This window comes from Herpailurus yagouaroundi, unplaced genomic scaffold, assembly GCF_014898765.1.
Source record: "Herpailurus yagouaroundi ecotype Mexico unplaced genomic scaffold, PumYag 198, whole genome shotgun sequence".
In the NCBI taxonomy this organism is placed as follows: Eukaryota; Metazoa; Chordata; class Mammalia; order Carnivora; family Felidae; genus Herpailurus; species Herpailurus yagouaroundi.
The window spans coordinates 16,361,952-16,378,912 of NW_024412429.1; the positions used below are offsets into that span (position 1 = coordinate 16,361,952).

General features: G+C 46.3%; 1 protein-coding gene across 2 annotated transcripts in view; it reads right to left on the minus strand.

Moving 5' to 3' along the window:
- Positions 1-16,961, minus strand: part of MTHFD1L (methylenetetrahydrofolate dehydrogenase (NADP+ dependent) 1 like) — a 183,086-nt gene that overhangs the window by 42,574 nt on the left and 123,551 nt on the right. For both annotated transcript variants that reach the window (XM_040448893.1, XM_040448892.1), the window contains 2 exons: positions 13,431-13,538; positions 11,052-11,204 (listed from right to left, as the gene is read on the minus strand). In XM_040448893.1, the coding sequence (XP_040304827.1) occupies positions 11,052-11,204; positions 13,431-13,538 (261 nt within the window). The remainder of the gene's footprint in view (positions 1-11,051; positions 11,205-13,430; positions 13,539-16,961) is intronic.

Here is a 16,961-nt window from a genome sequence, read left to right on the forward strand (position 1 = left end):
CTGCCTCACTCCTTGTTTTCTTTCCTTCCTCCCTTCCTTCCTCCCTCCTTCCCTTCCTCTTTCTCTTTCTTTCTCTTTCTTTCTTTCTTTCTTTCTTTCTTTCTCTCTCTCTTCCTTCCTTCCTTCCTCCCTCTTTCTTTCTCTCTCTTCCTTCCTTCCTCCCTCCCTCCCTCCTTTCTTCTTTCTTTCCTTCCTCCCTCCTTCCTTCTTTCTCGTTTCTTTCTCTCTCTCTCTTTCTTCCTTCCTTCCTTCCTCCCTCCCTCCCTCCTTCCTTCTTTCTTCCCTTCCTTCCTTCCTTCCTTCCTTCCTTCCTTCCTTCCTTCCTTCCTCTCTCTCCCTCCCTCCCTCTTTCTTCTCTCTCTCTTTCTTCCTTCCTTCCTCCTTCCTCCCTCCCTCCCTCCTTCCTTCCTCCCTCCCTCCCTCTTTCAGAGAGAGAGGGATAGAGAGAATCCCAAGCAGGCTCCACCCTGTCAGGGCACAGCCCGATGCGGGGCTTGAACTCGCGAACCATGAGATCACGGCCTGAGCCGAAATCAAGAGTTGAATGCTTAACTGAGTGAGTCACCCAGGCGGCCCCTCTGGGAACTAATTTCTAACTGTCTCACAGACGACTTGACAGGAAGTTCAACGGGCACCTTAGACAACATGTAATTCCACGTTCACTGCAAAACCAGCTTGCTGTCTCTTTTCTTTCCAGGTCCGTCCTTCTAGGTCCCAGGAGGCACCTTACACCCCCCTTCCTCACATTCCATCCCTTGTCGGCTCCTCCGACTTCCACCGGTCTCCCAGCACACACACTTTCCTCTCCCCTCCTGTGGTCACTCCCCTGTCACGGGCCCATGACACTCACTCGGGCCTTGGCACAGGCCCCTCAAGGTCTCCTGGCCTCAGTCTCTCTCTCTCCTTCAGGAGATCGCTGCCAGCGTGGTTCTCTATCCACAAAATGTCAAATGCCTTTGGGCACCCCAGCATGTCATTCAAAGTCTTGATCTCTAACCCATCGTCCTCCTAAGTGGCCTTCGCTTTCTTTGGAGTTCCATGGCACTTTATCATTTACACCTTTCTTTTGGCAAGTAAATGCACACACTGTGGGCTGTGTTTTTTAAAATGCTGATGCCTTGGGGCGCCTGGGTGGCACAGTCGGTTAAGCGTCCGACTTCAGCCAGGTCACGATCTCGCGGTCCGGGAGTTCGAGCCCCGTGTCGGGCTCTGGGCTGATGGCTCAGAGCCTGGAGCCTGTTTCCGATTCTGTGTCTCCCTCTCTCTCTGCCCCTCCCCCGTTCATGCTCTGTCTCTCTCTGTCCCAAAAATAAATAAACGTTGAAAAAAAAAATTTTAAAATGCTGATGCCTTATTTATCCAAATGGTCTCCTCCCCCTAGGGGTGGCATCACGTTTTATGCTTTGTTATGTGTGCCAGGGCTTAGCACACCTGGCATCATGAAAACACACGCCTTGACCTACGCAAAGAAAAATATCACGATGTGTAAAATCTAAGTTATTCCTGGGTGAAGATCTCGTAAGCTTTAATATTCAGAATACTAGAACTTTCTTTTGCCGTTTCCCACCAACCGTGCTCAGAGGGCTGATATGGAGAGTAATGAGTCATCTATATAAAACATTGGGAAGAGCGTCTGACCTACGGTTAAAGCCATCATGATGATGGTGAGGAGGAGGAGGACGGAGAGGGGAAGAAGGAGCACCCTCAAGGAGGACCGGATACGTCCACGCAAAATGCGGATAAACTGTTTCCACGCAAACGGCCATACCGCCAAGCAATACCATCTGGAGGGATCCTTGAGCTGCACGTCCGTATGTAAGCACATTAATAAAAATATATTTGGGCTGGTTTATACTACTGCTGGTCAGTAACTGGTTCAAGAAGAGAGGCTAAGGCAGCGATTGGGAAAGGTGGAGTAATGAGCAGATAGGGCTGGTGGGCTACTAGAGCCTGGGGTATGGGCTCCTTACAAGACTGCTTCTCCCAACTGGAACTTAAGTCTGGGAGTCTACCGATGGTGAGTTCACATGGGCAGAGCATTCCTTAAAAATTCCCTTGCTCTCTGTGGCGTTGGCAGGCGACCAACACACTTGGGCAGCTCCGAACGTACGTTCTCTGCTGGACTTCCAGTTGTGGAAAGGTCAAGGGAACTGGAGACATGGTTCGTAGAGGGGGGCCTGGAGGAACAGGAGATATTGGGCAAGGCGACGTGGGACGAGCCCAGACACCCGAAGGAATGAACTGCAATGCATCTCGGCTGGGTGGCACCGAGTGAGAGACAGAGGAACCGGAGGTGAGCAGGTGGCACGGGGGCACCATCTCCCCAGAGCCAGTCGTGGGGGGCGGGTCTGGAGGTTTGGAAAGTCGGTTTTCAGAGCAGAAACACAGACGGGTTTGGGAATTGGATGATGGATTTTGAAAGGTGCAAGAAAGCACGGTAGGTAACTTACATGGGTCCTACATCCTCTAGAGCTTTCTTGGGGTTGGAATGAGTCTCAAACAGAAGACAGACGTCTGTGATTGCTGCAGCAACTTACGTTTCCAGCCCCAGGTCTCCTCCTTACCAGAACGTGGTGCCTTTATTACGCATACCTAATGCAGGCATACCAGCAAATTCTTACAGCGGGTTGGCAATGAGTCTGTGAATTTTCTTTATGGGTCTTCTAGGGACTTTATAGTTACATTTGTTCCCTGATTAAATTAGATTTGTGATTCTCACTGGTATAAAATGTTTTGAGTTTTCAATGATATGAAGGAAAGGCTCAAAGATGACCATTCTTTCTTTCAAAAGCGATAAACAGAAAATATTTAATGGAGACACATAATAGGTAAATTATGTTTTTTAACACTTAATCTGATATCCATGGGTGGATAAATTAAGGTCAGGCCTGCAACTTGACTTCGAATATTATCAATTATATCTTCCTTGAAAACTATAACTATAGGTTTAATTTTTTTTCACGTTTTATTTATTTTTGAGAGAGAGAGAGAGAGACAGAGCATGAGCAGAGGAGGGGCAGAGAGAGAGGGAGACAGAATCCAAAGCAGGCTCCAGGCTCCGAGCCACCAGCACAGAGCCCGATGCGGGGCTCGAACTCACAAACTGTGAGATCATGACCCGAGTGGAAGTTGGACGCTTAGCCGACTGAGCCATCCACGTGCCCCATAACTGTAGGTTTAAAGTATGCCCAATGTCCGATAAATTTAGTCCTCTTTCCATTTATCCATTCCCTCCACACCCTAAAAAAGGACTCTGAGGAGCACTGGGCCCTTTAGTTTGGAAAGCTGGAATCTGGTTTGTATGGATTTAATTTCCCATGCAGAAATGACTGATCTGCTTCTGATTATAAGCCTCTTACTAAACACTGTGATAGTCAAGTATAACAAATGCAACAAAGAGGCACAAGAAAAGCTCCATGAGGACCCGATAATTGTACGGGTGTCTTTCGGAAGTTCTGAACTGGGGTGGGCCTCGACCGTCAGTTTCTGCCCTGAATCCAAACTAAAAACAGGGAGAAAGCAAGCAGGCTGGAGACGGAAGTGGAGGAGGAAGGGGCCAGTATTTCACCAGTCCCTCGAGAAAACACAAGATAAATACGCGGACTGTAGGGCTGGACACTAAGTGCTACAAGCACCTCTTCTAGGTTTGTAGAAAGTAAGAAAGAACCAACATGTGGGGATTAATAACAGGTTAAAAATTTAACTCGATGACAGAGATCTCTGATACCGTTATCACTTGGCTTATTATCCAGCCAAAGCTGATTCCAGTTAAAGTGACTTTATATTTATGCTAAAAATAAATTAGCGTCACACTAGGGGAGAAAAGACCCTCTAAGCAAATGGAGGAGACCTAGATAACCTCATGCGCTAGAGAAGCAAACGTCATTTTCATGAGTCACAAAGCTTGTCAATGTGATAAACGGTTTCTGGAAATCGAGAACGCTGCCGGCCACCTTCCTTTCCCCTAAAACATGTCGCACTGGAAGACAAGGACGACAGACACATGTTTGGCTGGCCTCTGGACCCTGGGGAGGAAGGTGTGGTCACAAAGCAACCAGCCAGCCCGCGGGGATGCTGCAGGGACGTCACTGTAAGAGGAAGCCAGTGGCTGCCTGTGCTGGAGGAAGGGCATGTTCGGGAGAAAGCAGGAAATTCTGATGTAGAGATAAGGCAGGGTAGTGAGAAGGGGACCCGTGCCGGGTGGGGAGAGGAAACGAATCAGATCCCCAGGGAAGGAGGCCAGATGGGGAGGGAGACCCGTGAGCAGGGCAGGAGTCTGGTTTATTTCAGGTGTTGGGGTAACCAGGGCTGAGGAGGAGGGGGAGATAGGAAGGCTGTGTGCTGAGACTTAAAAGAAATAAGCTTGGAATTCTTTGTTTATTTGTGGGGGGCAGGGTAGGAAGGTGGAAAAGCAGAGAGGGAGGGGACGGAGTGAAACGAGGGGGTGATTTGTAGCTTCTGAGGGTCTGAGCGATGCGCTGGGGCTGAGGGATGCGTGATGTCACGCGACAGTGAGCCCCTTACTACATGACTGCTTATCCACTGCATTTAAAGTGCAGCCTGGGGAGTGAATGTTTAATTTTTTCACCATGTAACTGGCCGTTAATCTCTGGAAAATGTGAGGAGCGATGCATTTGATTTGAACCTACAAAGGCTGAATTAATTCACCTTCACGCTTAACCGAGTGAAGCCAGTTTATAACCATGCATCCCTAAGTGGGGCCGGTGCACAGAGGAGAGAACGTATCCCCACCGCGCTTGAGAATAACTTCATCGCTGACCTGAATCGGATCCAGTGGAAACTAAACATTCAGTACATGCTTTTACAGTAGAGGGAGTAGAACGGAAAACAAAGTGAGCTTAGCCGAAACGTGAGAAAGAACAAAACGGGGCCGAGGCTTAGCTGGGTGGGGCCACAGTCTACTTTCCCACCCCCTGCACCCCCCAGGCCAGTAAGTCTCCACCCAGCATGAGTTGTGGATGACATCACTCACTTCCCAAATACACGGCGGCGGTTTCCTGCTTTCCACAGCCCAGCCAAGCAATGTGGTCAGCGGCGCACCTGGGCACAGACGTGGCCGGGTCGGGTCAGGTCAGAGTGGAAATGAAGGCCACACCAGTGCACGTTCATGTGCTCGCTCGGTAAACTGCGTGCTTTAGCGCTGATCTTTTGGTCCCTCTTTCTTGGTCAGACTTGCACACTGTGATGCGTCCAGGCCAGGCCAGTCGCGACAGGAGCAAAAAACGCACGAACACGTAGGCAGTGCCCGTGATCAATACTCTGCTCTGGAAAGAGCCCAGGGACCAAAGTGAAGGGAGGAGGAAGGGACAGGGGAGCCCTGACTTGCTGCCTTTCCTAGTCCCCCCTATCTCATCAGTTTGTGGGGAGAAAGCACTTAGCTTTTTTTCTGTACAGTTCCAAGTATCCACTCTGCCTCCCGAAACGCCCTCCCTGGCAGTGACCAGCATATCAACGCCCTATGACGTCTTAATCCCTTCTGCGTGAACCGTGAGTCTGCTTATCTCCAAAATTCTAGCCCACGTTCTTGCCCCGAAGAGTCATCTTGTCGTCATTTTATGTCCCATGTTGGTCGATAGAGAAGACTTCCCTGTCAGGGGGACCTCAGCACAGGAGGACTTCTATTTTCTTTGGGAGTCTCAGTGCGATATCAAAGGAGAAGAGTGGGATATACGGAACGCTGACATCAAATGGACTTGGGGTGGAATTCACAGAACCGGACATTTCTCCACGCCAACTGTTTGACAACTCGATCTCGCACTTCCTTAGCAGAATCTGGGGCTGGCAAACGTTAGACAGAACCAAACGCGCCACACTCAGGAGTGCATTTCTTACGACGACACCCTAGCCCTTCTGTCCTGCCTTCAGGGTCTCACCTTTACAGGTGTTAAAACACTGCAAGGCAGCTGGGATGGGCAGACGACGCGACCCGGCAGGTGCCACCTGCTAAGCACAGAGTACTACTGACTCCCCGGCAACTGAATGGCCCTAGTTAAACATTTTTTCCCAAGGACTTTTAGTTTATCACTTGCCTATTCATTGCATTTTCATGGTATAGAAGGGACACATGCTCAATGCAGATACTGAAATAAGCAGAAAAGTACAGAAAAAAAAAAGCTGCTTCTACTACTGCAGCCCAATGTTAACATTTTGGTGTCTTCCTAGTTTTTTTTCCAAGTGGAGTATAATTTACTTCTCAGTAATATCATGGTATATACTTTGCTTACGTGCTAATAATTTTATGTCATGCAATTTATGCCAAATGATTAAAGAGCCCCTGTCAACTGTGGAAACCTAAAGGCAATATCAAAACAATGTGACCAGAAGAGAAAGACCACCTGCTGAATTTCTTTTGGCACAAGATTGTTTTGGAGAAATTTAATAAGCTATTAGGTTGATTGAACACGATAAACCGTAAGCTTTGAAAGAATTTCGGAAATATAACGTAACAGGGTAATCCATGGAATCCAGGGTAGGAAAATCTTGAAAACAATTTGGTCTTTTCTTCCCACATCAAGAACCTGTATTTGCTAAACAATGTCTTAGAAGGAGATGCACTAAGTAGTGATAATCTGGTCAGGAATCTCATACCGTTTGTAGCTTTCAAGAATATGCCTGAAATAACATATAACTATGTCATTAAGGAGAAGCAGGAATATATATGGTGTTTAGTGGGAATGGAGACTGAGATTTTGCGAAGGAAAAAGTAGCTACAGCAAGATGAGAAACACTGAGAGTGCAGGGAAGAGTGGTAGCTGAGCCGAATGTCCCTAAACTAGTAATCCTTGCCTCGGGTGCTTCTATACAAACAGACGGGGAAGTGAAAGCCACTAGCGAAGCGGCTACCGCAGTTACTGATATTTCTAATTATTATTGTATTGTGTCATAACTAAATAGAACATGATGAAATGAAGTAATTAAGTGGAAAAAAAACCTCTGGCCTATAAGTAAAGACAGGGGGTTAAACAGTCAATATCCACAAAGCTAAATCTGGAGGGGGGAACACTGAATTCCCCAGACATGTCACCACATGATCGCTCAAGGTCATCAGGGCTGGAGATGTTTATTGTTTGAGGACAGACTTGTCTATACTCACATTCGCCACTTTGGAACCTACTACATACCTGGGGGCTGTTTCTCCTTTGTCATAAAGCCTACAGCCTCCTGTACTTGTATGATTTCTTTTACTACGGTATAGCAGAAGGCCCATTAGGGAAGGACTTGATCTTATTCGCCTCCACGTGGTTTTATGAATGAATGAATGAATGAATGAATGAATGAACACTGCAAAAAAACTGAGAAGCTTTCTGATGTTGAGGTCTCAGTTTGGCCTTTCTTTCTGGAGTGGATAGATGGATATGCATTTCAAAAGTACTCAGGGGGCACCTGGGTGGCTCAAGTCGGTTAAGCGTCTCACTTTGGCTCAGGTCATGATCCCATGGTTTGTGAGTTCAAGCCCCACATTGGGCTCTGTGCTGACAGCCCGGAGCCTGGAGCCTGCTTCAGATTCTGTATCTCTGTCTCTCTCTGTCCCTCCCCCAGTCGTGCTCTGTCCCTCTCTGTCCCTCTGTCCCTCTCTGTCCCTCTGTCCCTCTCTCAAAGATCAACATTGAAAATAATTAAAAAAAAAAAAAAAAGAACTCAAATAAACACGTTTCGTGATTAAGAGTAAGAGTGACTCAGGATGCTAGGATTTTCCCACCTGCAGGAACCAGCCCCTCTGGTGTCCCCATTCCCTTTCCCTCAGTCATCTCAGCAGGAAATTACTACACTGTGTCTCCCACACGGGTGATGAATGTTCGAAGCATTTCAAAAGACCGTAGCAGGGCCCAGAATGGGGTCAAGTAAAAGTAAATACCAGCCCTTATTAGGCGATCCTGGCCTCCAACGGTGCGCTTGCCCTGATACACGCGCAACTTCCCGCTGTCATAGAAAGCGGACGCTAAGGCCACCAACTACACATGACCGTTTCCTGACCTCCAGGAACTTCTTTAGTCAGGCACTGCTTCCTTCCTGCGTCCTCACACTTGACTGTTTCACTGACGGTTCCTGGCCTGGCCCTGCGGTTGGGGGCACCACAGGGCAGCCCAGGGCTCTCTTCAGGACACTGTGGGCCTGCGGCCGCCCCCCAAACGCCATTCCTCACATTCATTTTCCTACTAGTCATTCGTCAGTGTTCCCGCATGAGTGGCAGCTCCAGAATTCTGATTTCCCAGAACTGGTCTCACATGTGGGTCTGGTGGTATTAGCTGGGATGGGAGAAGATCCACAGCGTATATTTGTTTAGTGTCCACAAGATTTTAAATTATGACTTCTGATGACTGTTAAATGCTCAGAACTATTAAGGTTATTAACTAATTCAAAAAAAATTTTTTTTAATGTTTATTTATTTTTGACAGAGAGAGACAGAGCGGGAGTAGGAGAGGGACAGAGAGTCAGGGAGATACAGAATCTGAAACAGGCTCCAGGCTCTGAGCTGTCAGCCCAAAGCCCTACGCGGGGCTCGAACTCGGGAACAGTGAGATCATGACCTGAGCTGAAGTCGGACGCTCTTCACTGACTGAGCCACCCAGGTGCCCTTGATTGATTCCTAATTTTTATACCAAACCATTTTCTTTGTCATTCACTTCTGTCTATTCCTACCAACTGTAAGCTGTCTGAAATGGAAAGCTGCTTTATTTTGGGATTCCCGGAGCACTGAGCACCATGCCTTCTGTATACTGGTTGAATGAATGAATGAATGAATGAATGAATGAATGAATTTGCTGGGCCAGTTACGGCGGGGTTTTGAATCTGTACAGGGCAAGACAGGGCCGATTCTGAGGGAGGTTGGCTTTCTCCTTGGTGAGGCCCACCGGCACACCTCTCCTCTCTCCGGGCTGCTCTCCGGCTGTGCTCTTGTTCCTGAGCAAAGGCCTTCACTGACCCAAGCTCAGCAGACTTTGAGCACTTGAGGAGCTGCTGTCACGAGGCCACTCTAAGGGGCATAAAGCAAACTCTTCTCACTCTCCATTTTTGTTCCTTACGTACATCTCCATTGAGGCATAAGTAAGTTATACTCGATAAAATTCATCCTTTTCAGGTGGTACACGGCTATGAGTTCTGACAAACCAATATAGTCATGGAACCACCAGCACAATCAAAGTAGTCAAGATATGGAGTATTTCCATCGCCCCGGAAGGCTCCCCTGTTGTAGTCACTCCCCATCTCCGCCCCACCTCCCCTCGGGAGATGTCATCCAGTAGCCATAGGATGTGAACCCTTCTCCCTATACCAATGCCATTGCTACCCCTCCCCCAGCCCGCCACCGCCCTGACTTCTAGGGACGCCCTGGTCTCCCCCCAGACTCCTGGGGCGGCTCTGTAAATGTGGACGTTTAAAAAAAATTTTTATGTTTACTTATTTATTCTTGAGAGAGAGAGGAGCAGACAGAGGGGGAGAGAGAGAATCCCTAGCGGGGCTCCATCCCGCGACCGCGAGATCACGACCTCAACCGAAATCAAGAGTCAGATCCTCAACCGACTGAGCCACCCAGGTGTCCCTATACGTGCTTGGAGGGTCGTCCTTCACCCTCTTCTCAGGTCTCTCGTGCTTATCCGTGCCTCTCCCCTTGTTCAAGCTCTGCCTTCATCTACATTCTTACAACTCTCAAGGCCTTGCTTCCTGCTCCTCCGAGTGTTATGTCTGCATTTCTAACAGATCCACAGGCCACTTTACGTGTCCCGTTAACGCCCGCACTTCTCCACATCTACGCCACACTCATCTAGGCCCGGCCAATCTGCCTTCCCCGTGTGCCTTCTGTGACCACGGCACCGCCATCCACAGTCAGGCGGCAAGTGCCCCTCCCCCGGCCCCACAGGTAGGTGGCCGCCCTTAAAATCCGTCTTGCATTCTCCTCTTCTCTCCATATTAGTTTGAATGATTGCAGTGCCATTTACCTCTGGCTCTCAGCCCTCTAACCATGCTCCTTCTGCTGCCGGGGCTATTTTTCTAAGATAAAAATCAGATCACATTTTTCCTCTTACAAAAATAAAACGAACAAACTCAAAAACCGCCCTGTAGTGACTCCCCAGGGCGCCGAGGAGAAAAGCCCAAGTTCCCACTGACGGCAGTCGAGCTCCGTAACAGCTTGGCCTGGTCTTGCTCTCCCTGAGCCATTTCTCAGACTCCCTGGCCCATCCAACCCCAGCCACGCTGGACCACGCTGGGTCTGTCATGTATTTCTGTGCCCGTGAGTTGAAATTCACTGTTTCCCCAGTTCAGAGCTCTTACGAAGAATTCTCGACTCTCTTCTTCCACATACCGTGTTCCCTCATCCACCTCGGGCCAAAGCGGCTGTCGCCGCCCCTGTGCTGAGGGCATTCAGCATGCCAACGCCACCCTTTCTAGATGCCTCTGTGCTATGCAAACCTGTGCTCCTCAGAGTATCGCCATGCCTCACGTGCAATGAGAATGCAAGAAATGCTTATTGAAAACATCTTGCCCAATATTAGATGAAACATGTGAATGTCAAGGGAAAGATTCTGCTCTTTTTAATCAACTTTTGGCCCATTCATTGCTTGTTTACATAATAACAACAGAGCCATGTGTTGGATTGAAACACTGGATTTTTGCCAGGCTTTAGAGGTGCTGGGCGGGGCCTGTCTGGCATGAGCAGTCTCCTCCATTATCTGACTAGAATAAAATCTTATCATTTGAGTACGATAATGTGAAAAAGGTCCAGAGGCACCATACTAAGCCATTCCACCATTTAAATATCAGACTGAATTCCACCAAGTTATTCTCTTCCATGTTCTATGAGGGGAATCAGTTTTATGACTCAAGGGATCCTGAACACACGATTTAAAAAACAAAAGAAAGAAAAACCCAAACCACGACGGAAGAGGTGTTTTATATGGTGGAAGAGAATGTCTAGAAAAACAGCAAATACTATTAATTCCCAACACCCGATTTGCAAAGCGTTGGCAAAACAGAAGGATTTAAGGCATCAGGACAACACAGCCTGGGGAAGGTTTCCGGAGAATGTTACTCACCGTTCCGACCAGAGGGTAGATGAACCCAGCGCCTATGCTGGCCCGGACATCACTGATGGGCAAAATGAAATCTCTGGGTACGCCTTTCTTGTCAGGTTGGTGAGACAGAGAAAGGTGAGTCTTTGCCATGCAGATGGGCAGATTTCCAAACCCCTGGCAGAAAGGAAAGGAAAGGTGTTCATTGAGCACAGATGTTAGTTTCTTGTATGTGTCCCACTTGGTCTCCACACGATCCCCGAGGCTCAGGTCCAGGCACAGGGCAGGTGCTGGTCACTACTCGTTCACTGGGCAAGAAGATGGGAAGAAAATTCATTTCCACGTGATCATCGCGTGGCTGAAAGTACCTGCTGTTTATTTCGGAGAACTCTCCGTGAGGAAGGCAGCATTATGTGTGTGTCTGGGGGAAAGTGTGGCTATTTTCAGGCAAAGGAGAAGCAAAGGCCCTGTCAGAAACTATTTCCAAGGATATTAATATCCGGGACTCAGAAAGGTAAAAATGGAGAAAGGCTCCGTAATGAGGCTTTCAGTCGTGTTCACTCATTCTCGGAGGCTGTCGGGAAGCAAAGGGTCCCTTTGTGTTGGTTTATGAATCATGGTTATTTGATCTGCGATTACGTTATATGAACTAAGATGAGGTCACTATTTCAGACTCTTATTTTTGAGGACCAAAGGCGATACCTGACCCAGAGTTCCAAAGGTGAAAGGGCAGGAAGTCACATGTGGGGTCTCACAAAAAGGACAGTGTCCTTGCAGCCTGGTTCTGATTAAAGGGTACATAGTGTCTCTTCAGAGGCTTTGCTAATTAATGGCCACCACATACTGGACACATAACTTTTAAGGAATATTTCTTCAGTCAGTTGGTAGGGATAAAAGGAATATAATCTTCAGAGGTAACACATGCAGAATTTCTTATGATTCAACCTAAAACTATTTGGAAGATTTTTCAATATTTTCAATTGGAGGGTGGGGCTGGTCTGTTTTCAAATGCTAGAACAGTCTCATACACTGATCAGAAATCTGCTGGGGGACAATCACAATTGCTCTATAGAAATGGGGGCCAGAATTTTGGGTTTCAGAGATCATTCAACGAATGAAATAATTTGAACTGAGGTAGGCTTGCCCGTGTAATATTTTGCCACTCCAGATATTTAAAACAACAAAAAACCAACAGGGTATATACGAGTAGCATATTACTTCATATAAACAAGAAGTTTTAATGTCAAAAAAAAAACACTAGAATAAATAATGATCCTTAAGCATTATTTTAAACTCACGTAAAAAAAAAAAGATGAATGACAATGACCTTACTTTACTCATTTCATTGCACACGAGTGAAATTTCACTGCAGAACAACGCCAGTATGTACAGCAATTTGTGGGAACCATTTATTTTTTAAAAGCACAAGCTGACGGCATACGTGGAAAATTCTAAGAAAACATGAGTTGCTAATTATCTTACCAAACCTGGGAGAGTACTCTGGCCGGCATTGGTAGTTTTTATCAAAAAGTCAAAATATGGGGCGCCTGGGTGGCTTGGTCGGTTAAGCGTCCGAAGTCAAAATATGATTTACAAATAGGATTTAGGGGTCGGGAATTTTAAAAAAGAGATCAATGATACTCATAAATGAAGTCATTTCGCCAGCCAGCTCTGGAAGTGCTTTGACTTCTATCACATCACAGCAAAGTGGAGGGAGCATTCGAGGCATACGGTCGTTTTGGTCGAGGTGGCTGACCGTGCCGCAGCAGAGTCCATGAATGATGGTCATCGTAGGACTGGACTCTGGCTGCTGACTCCCAGCCACCTTCACAGCTGTTTGATGACTTGTCTTTGTCACTCTCTAGAAGATGACAGAGCCTTCGACTCTGGTGGGCAATCTCGGCCCCAAGCCAATGAACCACTTGCAGAAAAAATGAACACCAAGAACCCCCATCTTTATAAGTTGCACTACATACGCGTTGCCTCACCTGGCACCGTGCTAACATTCCTAAGGGAGTAAGAGCCCTGCAAGGAAGAGGAAGCACCAGAAATCACCCAAATCCGACTGCACAGCCGCACATCCACATCCAAGTTTCAATGTTCCTGGCTGAGCGGGAGGGATGAACCATCCCGTCACAGACACGATATCACACATACGATGCATATCGGACAATTTGTAACCACAAAAGTTAATGATGTATCTTTCAGAGGATATCCACCTTTGCTATAATGTTCTATTTGTAATCAACAAACTACCCAGGGATATCAGTTCAATCTCTGTGGACTAAGTAGATTGGGCTGAGTTCAGCTGGGGAGACAAATATCAGTCCTTAAGTCAAAGTGAGCATTTCACGAGCCACAGGGGGACTTTTTTTTTTTCCCCCTTAAAAGTGTAACTCTTACCTGTTGTGTGTAACGATCTATTTTGGATTGTGCCTCAGGAGACAGTTCGATATCTTTGGCTCCATATACAGCCTGCGCGATGGTTCTTATCTTTTCTACAATTGGAAGCTGGAGAAACACAAATGACGACAAAATTGTTAACGTTAATCTGGAGAAAGAATTGAGGGAAAGCTCGGGGAGTTTCTGTGCAATTGCTTAAAATTCCCTACCAGATTCCCTTCTCAGCATCCGTGGCATTTGAAACAAACACTCTTTTCTCCTTCTATCACCCTTAAAGTATGAAGAAGTATCAAGAAGCTTTAGAGGTTTAGCCAACTCAAAGGCTGCTTATCTAATCATTCTTACCCACTGCATTGTTTTAAAAGATGTACTTCATACTATGGTTTTAATGGTCTTATGTGTCAGAACAGGAGTCTCCTAACTAAATACGCAAGGCTGGTACTTAAGTGCATCTCAGCTCGGGGTTATATAACAGAGAACACAGCAATACTAGAAAACAAGTACTTTTTTTGTGAGTAGGAGTGGGCTGATGTTTTGATATAAATGTCGATGTGCTGACTTTATTGGGAAATCGGGGTTGAATCTACTGTCACTTCGGCGAATTATGAGAAATCATGGAGACTGGGAAAGAATCCAAGAAGGCTGGATACAGGCACAGAAGTGTGTGTGGTGGAGAATAACAATCCTCCATAATGCTGGAGGGGAAACATGGATGCAGACTGCTGGCAAAATCCTGAATGTGATCTTCAGAAAGAACCGTGGTTCACCGGAAAGGAGTATGTCGCAGATAAAGTGCTTCTTACTTAAGCAAATCATTTGACAAAAGTCGTTCATAATTTTACTATGGGTGGAAGGCACAGAGGCATAATGCAGTTAGTGGATTTACCGTTTGGTGCACAGCTGCTGGACCGAGCGCCCATTGGTGGAATGAATGTCACCAAGGGGCAGAAGTACGTCTGTACATTTGTACGAATTACTACTGATCCACACAGGAAGGAGAGTTATCCCATAGGAGAAAATGAAAGCTGGGTCTACCCCCCCACCCCCATCTGACAGAACCCCAAACTGCTTTTGAATGTGTTTTTCATTACTAGAGTTTTTATTACTGTAGAGTTGTTCTGTAGCCTGGAACTTAAATATTGGACGTTGCAACAAATAATAAATGAAGGTGTGAGTCATTGTAACGTTTCACTGAAGGACGTAAAAGATGGTTTGAGTCAATGGAGAGAAGTACTCTGTTCACAGACGAGAATACTGTACAGATGTCAGTTCTCTGAAACTTCACCTATTAGTTCAGTGCAATTCCAATAAAAATCCCAAGAGCACTTTGGGATGCTTGGCCAACCAATTCTCAAATTCTTAAGAGTAATGGCACAGATAGGTAAGATAACTTCAAAGGTAAGTAAAACCATAAGAACAAAGATAGGGACTTGCCTTTCCAGATCAATCAGACTACAAAACTATGGTAATGAATTCCATATGGTATTGGCATAAGACTACATGAATCAATCAATGGAAGATAAGAAAGAACCCAGAAGGATACCGCAGCAGGTGTGGGACAGTATATAGTAGAAGTGACACAAAACAGAGAAAGGGCTGACCATTCAACTGACGTTCAGCTAGAGAGAAATAAAATTAGATTCCTACCTCGCAAGTGGCACTTACATAAATCCAATATACAACAAAGGCATAACTTTTGAAATTAAAATTCTAAATATTGGAAGAAAACATTGGGAGCTCTCTTTATGATCTTGAGGTAGGAAAGGATTTCTTAAATATGGTAAGAACAGAATATGGCTTCAAAGAAATGACTTAGAGATCTGACATCAAAATTAGAAACTTCTTGTATACAAAAAGACATTATGGATAAGGAACAGTCTGGGAGAAGACAGATATAAGCAAATATTTAGCAGTCAAAAGATTAGTTACTGGAATGAATTAAAAAAACCTCCCACAAATCAAGAAAAAGACAAATAATTAATACTGGGCCAAAGGAGTGACTAATAACCATATAAGGAATGCCCACTCTCATTAGTAATCAAGGAAACAAACGAAAAGGATAAAAATCTAACTCACACTCATTAGCTTGGCAAGAATGAAAATATCAAGTATAGGTGAGGATGTGGGGGGAATGATCCTTCTAAGTACCCCTGCCTTGGTTGAGATGCTAATGGTCTACATCGTGAAGCTTCCTAATTGGTCTCTTCGCTTCCAACATGCCCTCTACTCTACCATGGTCTAAAAGGTCCTTTTGAAAAGGTACCCAACTACGACAAACTCAAAAATCTTCCGCTTTTCACGGCCTACTGAAGAAAAAATCTGGTTGTGATATTTAAACACCTGCACAATATGTGCTCTGAAGCATAAGGTTAAGCCCCCATATCTTAAAATTTCCCCATGTCTTCTTGCTTCTGGGCCCTGCACATAAAGCTTCTTCGTCTGTAATCCCGCAAGATCAATCTCCGAGCTCTCTAAGGTCTCTCTCAAAGGCCAGCTTCTCTACAAAGCTTTTCCTGATCCTTCTGAAGCACAGGTAGGCATTCTTTTCTCTTCTGTTCAGATGGCCCTGTAATGCGCTTACACGGATGCTTTACAGGACTGGGGCTTCACCCGGGAGTGGCAGTAAGGGGGCTGCCGGCAGGGCTCAGGCTATTTTTGGGGACACTGATGGACGTCAAATGGTAATGGTCCTAGGATCAAACTAGGACCCTGAAGTCTACCAGATGGCCAGGGGCCTGTTGTAAACCATGTCACAGGAGAAATCAGAGAATAATCTGCACCTCCAGAAGGGAGTACTCCAAAAAGAAAGGATCATTATTTTCCAGGAAGGCAGAACGTGCAGCAAAGACAGAAAGGAGAAAGAAGTTAATTCTTAGCCCGATGTTTAAGGAGAAGCTGTAATCCTCGGAACTGCCTCACTCAATGGTGACCTGCCTGCTCCAGGAGAGATCAGTATAAGCCAGGTATGGTGCCAGGAATGTTCTAGGAAGAATTACAGAGATAACCTGCAGGGCAGCTTCTACTGTAAAAGATTCCACATTCCTATTAGGTGAAAAGAAGGAACAGCCTATTGAACTTCTCTGAGGTCAGGGACCACCTCTTGTTCACCTACAGGCGGGGTATTAACACAGCCCCTGGAGTACAGAGTAGGCCCTCAATATATAGTTGAGCAAAGGAACAAATCTTTCTTTTCTTTTTTTTTAAACAGTTTTATTTATTATTGAGAGACAGAGCATGAGCCCCTAGGGGAGGGGCAGAGAGAGGGGGGAGACGCAGAATCCGCAGGCTCCAGGCTCTGAGCTGTCAGCACAGAGCCCGACACGGGGCTCGAACCCACAAACCGCGAGATCATGACCTGAGCTGAAGTCAGACGCTTAACTGACCGAGCCACCCAGGTACCCAGGGAACAGATATTTCTGAATCTCCTGTTGACCAAGCAAGGATTCCATGTGGTACAATGTCAATGTCAGATTTTAAGAAAGTGAAGGTGCTGATGTGCTGGAGACAATAACGAGAAAGGACTTTTTACTG